The sequence below is a fragment of the Bison bison genome, unplaced genomic scaffold, assembly GCF_000754665.1.
Source record: "Bison bison bison isolate TAMUID 2011002044 unplaced genomic scaffold, Bison_UMD1.0 scf7180017864364, whole genome shotgun sequence".
NCBI lineage: Eukaryota > Metazoa > Chordata > Mammalia > Artiodactyla > Bovidae > Bison > Bison bison.
The window spans coordinates 1,623,596-1,630,601 of record NW_011494936.1 but is presented as its reverse complement, the minus strand read 5'-3'; the positions used below and the strand labels follow the sequence as shown (position 1 = coordinate 1,630,601).

Genomic DNA, 7,006 nt, shown 5'->3' with positions numbered 1-7,006 from the left:
AGGAGTCGAGAAATTTCCCGGTGACAAAACTGGGCATATCTTGAATGAGAGCTTGTGGTGGAGGAAAAGTATGATTATTGGAAGCTGTAGTGATCAAACCTGTTTTTTGTTTGTTTGGTTGGTTGGTTGGTTTTGGCCTTGCCGTGCAGGCATGTAGGATTTTAGTCCTCCCAATAGGGATTCAACCGCATTCCCGGCGTTGGAAGCGTGGAGTCTTAACTTCTGGACCGCCAGAAGTCCCTTGCATTTCTAACGACTCCAACCACATCAGCTTGCTTGAACATGAGCTTCACCTAGGTTAGATGGAATGCAAATCCTCTATAGAGTTCCAAAGATTCGCTAGGCATGTAAAAATGTTTCTTTCTGGATTCTGGTTGCACACATCCCTTGCTCTTTTTGCACACAAACGCGAGAAGCACATGTAGAAAAGCACGTGGTAAAAAAGAAGCCAGCAGGCGAGGGGCCAGAACTATAATCCAGTCTCTGCCTCAACTGCAGCAGCTGCCCTAGTCTTCAGGGCTCCATCAAGGGACGATTTGGAAGATAACTTAAAATTACAGCCGGCAGGCGAAACAAGAACAAGGTCAGGAGATCGTGTCCAACTCTTCCTGGTTGCGGGCTATTTCTGTTGGGTGCAGCTCGCGCCAGCGGCGGAAATACGACCGAGTCTGGATAAAAGTCTCCAGCTGAAGGGATGACAGCCAAGAGACCTCTGGTATGTCCAAGTCGATCGTTTCCCTCCGAGCAGACAAAACCTACTGCTCAAAGAGCATTACGTCAACCAGCACGAGACTGGTTACCTTACAAGAAGATAACGCTATCGACCCACCGCTCGGCTCCGCTCCACCCTCCCGGACGGCACACGCACGCACACCAAGGCCAGGACTTCTGACAGCCCCTTCCGGCACAACCTCGGTGTCGTACCTCTAATGGCCTGTCGTAATTGCCAGGAAGGAAAGGCCGGGAAAGGAAGGGCACTCAACGCGGTAGCCCCCAAGCATGCTAGTCGGCATGCGCGCGCCCAGAGTCTGCACTCAGCCCTGGAGACCCGAGCCAATGAGGCGCGGTTTCGTCACTGCGTATCCGGTCGCCGGGACGCCCGTCAGGGGACCGGAGGGCGGAGCCAGTTTGGTTGCACCAACACCGGTACTTAGGCACGTACCGGCGTGTCCTTGGGCTTAGAAAGCGGGACGTTCGGCTTGTGAGCGGAATTTCTCGGTCGCGCACAGAGAAAGAACGGTGAGCACCGGGCGCGGAGGCCGCAGCAGGCGGGAAACTGAGCCACGAATGCGTGCGCCTGCATGGGGGCCGCGCGGGTGGACTGAGGCCCGCGCGCGGGGGCGAGGGAGCTGGCAGGGAGTGGCGCCCAGCTAGACTGCTCCGGGCCAGAACCGGGTGGGCTACGGCTTGAGACCCCAACTAGGTAGTAGGGTCTGTCAAGGTTCTGAAAACTCGGAGACGGCTTGGTCGCGATTCTTACGCAGACGCCGGTTCTCCGTTATAGGGACTGCTGATCTGGGGCAGTGGTAGACAAGACTTCCTCCGAGGTGAGGGCGGGAGTGCGGGGATGAAGCGCAGCGCTTCACGTCCTCCTTCCAAAGGAGCAGAAACGATTGCTCCTCCAATAAATCATTTATTGGCCACCTGTCATTTTCCTCCTTAACCTGCTGAGGAACGTCCGAGGGGGTAGGTTTCATCACAGTCTCCTTGAAACAAGCCTGGATGGATGACCTCGTGGTCACTTCCGGGGATCCCAGAGCTGGATGATGGGGGTCCCTGGCTGACCGCGAAGCCGGCTGCTGACCTCCTACCCACAGCAAAGCAATTTAGAGTGACCTGAGCGGACTGAATCAAGAAAGATTTCCCTTTTTGTAAAAATGTATTTTGTCTAATGTTTAGAGAGCAGTGGCTTTAAATTGTATGAACAAATAATGAGGCCTTAAAAGTTGGAATTTTGATGGCTTGGATTTAATATCGCAGTTCAACCTAATTGCATTTGTGACTTTGCGTGACCTTGGTGTCATCTTTTGACATGGCTTTGAACTAGATTCCCACTTTGCTTTCCTGACCTCTAACCTTTCATCACTTACGTCCACTGGGGAAAAAATGCACATGAGAATTGTGAGTTAAGTTTTCTTTGGGGCAAAACGATGAGTATGTCCTAGAAGATGAGAAACTGCTCTGAAGACGTGGGGGGGGGGGAATGTCAGTATTGTATGATTTTCATGAATGGGAGTACTGTACAAGTCAAACCCACTTTTACCAGAGGTTTGCTGCTAGTCAGCAGGAACAGGTACCACCGTTAAGGATTTTAGTGCTTTTCTAGATAATAAGGAGATGGAAGAATTGGGCTCATAAAATCTTCACCTGGAAAGATCTAGCTGAAGGCCAGTTTTGCCAGTTTACTCAGAGCCCAGAGTGCCTCATTCCTGCTCCACCCTGAAATCCTTTCAGAATGTGTTGAAGTTCAGCGACTGCAGCCACTTGTGCCTTAATCCTTGTATAGGCTGATGGCAAGTGCCAAGTTTTAGTTGGCACTTATACACACAGAGGGGCTTTCCAGGTGGTTCAGTGGTAAAGAATCCAGCTGCCAGTGCAGGAGACACCAGAGATGTGGGTTCAATCCCTGGGTCAGAAAGCTCCCCTGGAGGAGGAAAAGCCCACCCAATATTCTTGCCTGGAAAATCCCATGGCCAGAGGAGCCTGGTGGGCTACAGTCCATGGGGTCATGAAGAATCAGACACACTTAGTGACTGAGCATGCAGAGATATTCACAGAGGTGTGTTTTTCAAGGAAGTTCTTCCAGATAGTGTTTTTGGTATTAAAGAATCTGTTGCAAGTGAACTAAGTAAGACAAAATTCAACCTGTTATTCAAGTTTGGTGTCAGTGACTGGGGTTGATGATTGGAATCTACTGTACTTGGAGAAAATATTACTAATCTGAATCTTTCATTTTTAGATTTAAAAATGGGTGATGTTGAGAAGGGCAAGAAGATTTTTGTTCAGAAGTGTGCCCAGTGCCATACTGTGGAAAAGGGAGGCAAGCACAAGACTGGGCCAAACCTCCATGGTCTGTTTGGACGAAAGACAGGTCAGGCTCCTGGATTCTCTTACACAGATGCCAATAAGAACAAAGGTAAGAGCGGGAATTGTTAACTAACACAAGCACAAACTGTATGAATGTAACCTATGGTAAACACTTTCAGGAGTGTGACACGCTTAACAATATATCCTTCCTTGTTTAGGTATCACCTGGGGAGAGGAGACGCTGATGGAGTACTTGGAGAATCCCAAGAAGTACATCCCTGGAACAAAGATGATCTTTGCTGGCATTAAGAAGAAGGGAGAGAGGGAAGACTTGATAGCTTATCTCAAAAAAGCTACCAATGAGTAATAGTTGGCCACTGCCTTATTTATTATGAATCAGAAGTGTCTCATGACTTTTTATGTGTACCATATTTAAATTGACTCATATACTAGAATTCAGATCATGAACGGCTGATGGAATAATTCTTTTGGACAGTCCTGATTTAAATAAGATTGGTTTGTGGTTAAACGAATATGGTCAGCTTTTTTAATTTTGATAGTAATTCCGGTTCAACAAGTACTATCATTTTTCCCATTCTAAAGAGATGATTGAACTTGAATAAGGAATATTAAACTTTTTAGGGAGATGGTGCATTGCTTCTCAAAACCTATAAGAGATTGGTTTTATATTTAGATTTCTATAACTGGTTATATTAATATATTTAAATACTGAAAAGGTGCCTTCACTGTCTCATAAACAGAGGAGGAGTCACATGTGTTTCAAGTTGTGTTCATTAGCCTGTTAAGGCAAGGATTGAAAATACACTGACAAAGTCCACTTTATCTTTTTGGTTTTATAAACTATGCCAATTTAATTAAAATTCTCTATCTAAAATTTAGCCTTTTAATGAAAGGCATTTTAGTGTGGTTTATGTATAGCATCAAATAAAGCGTATTTAGCACCTCACATTCTGTAGATGATCTTTAAGATCAGATGCTTTTTAAATTCCCTGTGACAAGATATGTTAACAAACTTTTCTTGTTAATTCTTCACAAAGTCAGACTAAGTTATAATTCAAGGTTGTCTTAAACAGGAATTCAGAAATGCAACTGTAGAACTACTTGTATATGGTGGTTGGTAATCATGCTTTTGCCAACTCAGCAGGATTAGAGGGGCTATATCATTAGCTCAAATTTGTAAACTGTCTGATATAAGGCTTCAGAATTAAAAAACAAAGTCACAGATCATGATTTTTCTAACTTGATTTAATGGCATACCAAATGGTTGAAAAATACAGTAGCCCAAATAGGCAGCATTATTACTAGTCATAATAGTAGATCGTGTTTACTTGGTCTTCTAGGACAGCCTGCCCTAGAACAACACCTCAGTCAACCACTCAGTTTCTCTGGCCAGAATGTGCACTGCAACATTTATGCCAAATGTAGAAAGAAGACTTTCTGATCATAGTGTTATAGTATGTACAGTGTATGGTTATAGTTTATGTGCTAAATTATTCATACACAGTTTGTGTCATACATGTTTAGTGTAGTCCCTAGAAATTTTATGGAATGGTGAACTTGAACTACGCCATAAAGAATACTGAGAGAAATTCTCAGTGTGGGAAATAAGTCTGTACCAGTGGTGAGAGCCATTTCTGTGACAGTAAGGGAACTGGGAGAAGGCCTTGTCAAAAGTGATGGGGATGTTTATTTAGGTCTGTAAGGCCTGATAGAGCACTGTGTAACTTGTGAATCTTATTTTCAGTCATTGGAGAAGTGTGAAAAAGCAAAGAAGATAGTCTGAAAACATGGGCAAAAACAATTTGGGGAAGCAGAAGCCTGCTATAATTCAGGTGGTATCCAGGTCAGTGTAGCAGTTAGCTTCTAAGAGAGTTCTGCACCAGTGTGGGAACACATGGAGACCAGGAAATTGACTGATTTCTGTGCTTCCTAAGTCAACTAAGGCCTGTGTTGGCAGAGAATTGTGTTCTAGGCCAGTTATATTCAATAAGGGCCTCTAGTAATTATAAGTTCCTATAGTTAATTCAGGGCTTCCCTGGTGGCTCAGACGGTAAAGCATCTGCCTGCAACGCAGGAGACCCGGATTCAATCCCTGGGTCGTGAAGATCCCCTGGAGAAGGAAATGGTAGCCCATTGCTGTACTTTTGCTGAAGAACTCCATGAACAGAGGAGCCTGGCAGTCCATAGGGTCTCAAGAGTCAGACATGACTGAGCAACTAACACTTTTCAGTGCAGAAGTACACACTGATCTTTGGCTGCATTTCTTTTTGTTCCCCAGACCATTGACATGGTGTTCACATACTCAGAAGTATAATACAAGAAATTAGATTTCCACTTGTTTAGTAACACTTGGATTCCAGGTTGTCTTATTTGGAGATTGAGTTATTTGGAAACTGGTCATAATCCCAGGCTTTCTTGGTTCATTCAGAAAGCTAAACAGGTACGTTCTATTTCTCAAAGGGTAAACATGTCTAGGTTTTTAGAAACTTGACTAGTAATCTTGTTATGTAGCATATCTTTCCACACATACATAATGATAAGGCCAGTGTGTGGTAAGTGATGCATCATTGACAGTTTTTCAAAACAGCAAGAGATTGACTTGCTCAAGCTTTGGTTAAGTTGGCTATTTTAGTCATATTAGAGGTCTCAGTATTGGAACTGGAAGAGATCTCAGTCTTTGATTCCAACTGAACAGATGAGAGGTGAGATTAACCTTAACTAGGCTCAGGGAACTATGGAAACTACTCACTTGGTTGAGCTGGGCCCCTAGCAGGACCTAGTAGTCCAACCTTGTAGGTCACTGAGAGGAAGGGAGCTGAGGCATATGGCAGATACCTGTGTTTGGAGAGGGGTAGGCTTGGCCCAGTTCTTTAACACCCCTACACTGAGCTGTGAAGGTTTTTGAGGTATGCTGTGGGCAGGGGCAAGTATCTGGACTGGGACACAGCCTATTCCATTTCCAGAGTGTTGCTTTCTTTCCACATGTTGAAAGTTGTCCTTCCTGGGAGCTTTGAGGGGTGCTGGGCCCAGAGCGGCCAAAATCACATGCTCTTGCCCCACTGATCTGATTACAGAGTCCTCCTAATTAGGGGAGGGGAGAACACCCTGCCTCCTTTTCCAGCCCCTCTGGATTTGCTACCATTTTTCTTGTACTCAACATCTGCCAGTAAATATTGTCTACACTGGGAAAAAAAACTAGATGAGTGACAGCTGAAACCACAACCAAGCTACTCTGACCATAGTTTGGTCTTAGTCTAACTCCATTTTACCAGAAATATAAATGAGCTGCTTCTAGTTTGCTTTTTCTTTATTCATTAGAGTTGTGCCTGTGTTCCACATTGATGCCATTAAATATGTGTATGTAGCTTGAACAGCATCCTCTGAATAACAACCATTGGACTAGTTAATTTTATTTGTGTTGTAATGAAGAATGGTGGGTTTGGGGAATGGAAAAATTGTGTTCAGCAGAGTTGGGGTTAGTAAGCAGTCCCAAAGCTTTTTGTAAGTAAAACTATTGGCACATGGCCACTAGATTCACTTGTCTCATCTAGGGCTGCTTTTGTGCCGCAACATCAGAGTTGAGTAGTTGCAAGAGAGACCGAATGGCCCACAAAGCCCAAAATACTGACTGGTGCTTCACAGGAAAGTTCTTGGCCTCTGGTTTAGAACTTTGCACAACTGCATTCTTTTGCCATCTGGAGAATAGGAATAATCTCTACTTCATATGCCTTGCTATAAGCATTCACTGAGTGGCATCTGTGAAAACTAACTGGTAAGCATTGAAACACTATATCTTCATCAAATTCCCTCAAGTCACCTATTGGAAAATTACTGCTTCTAAGGTTAGTAATTACCTAATTGTCATTCCTAGCTTTCTGTTCTCAAGTGGTCCTGACAACTCTAGGAATTTGATAACCCTTGACTGCTCTTACTTTTTTTACCTCCCTCATTCAAATTT

General features: G+C 44.3%; 1 protein-coding gene across 1 annotated transcript; it reads left to right on the top strand.

The window, feature by feature from the left end:
- The first annotated feature begins 1,110 nt into the window (after nt 1-1,110).
- Nucleotides 1,111-6,419, top strand: LOC104999778 (cytochrome c). The gene is made up of 3 exons (XM_010855376.1): nt 1,111-1,239; nt 2,960-3,136; nt 3,246-6,419. The coding sequence occupies exons 2-3, from the start codon at nt 2,968-2,970 to the stop codon at nt 3,392-3,394; spliced, it is 318 nt and encodes a 105-aa protein (XP_010853678.1). The 5' UTR covers nt 1,111-1,239; nt 2,960-2,967; the 3' UTR covers nt 3,395-6,419.
- The last annotated feature ends 587 nt before the right edge of the window (nt 6,420-7,006 follow it).

What these genes read in the sequence shown, in the direction of transcription:
- LOC104999778 (XM_010855376.1), top strand. Translation starts at nt 2,968, where the DNA reads ATGGGTGATGTTGAGAAGGGCAAGAAGATTTTTGTTCAGAAGTGTGCC. An exon ending in AGATGCCAATAAGAACAAAG is followed by an intron (nt 3,137 to 3,245) that starts GTAAGAGCGGGA and finishes TTCCTTGTTTAG; the next exon opens with GTATCACCTGGGGAGAGGAG.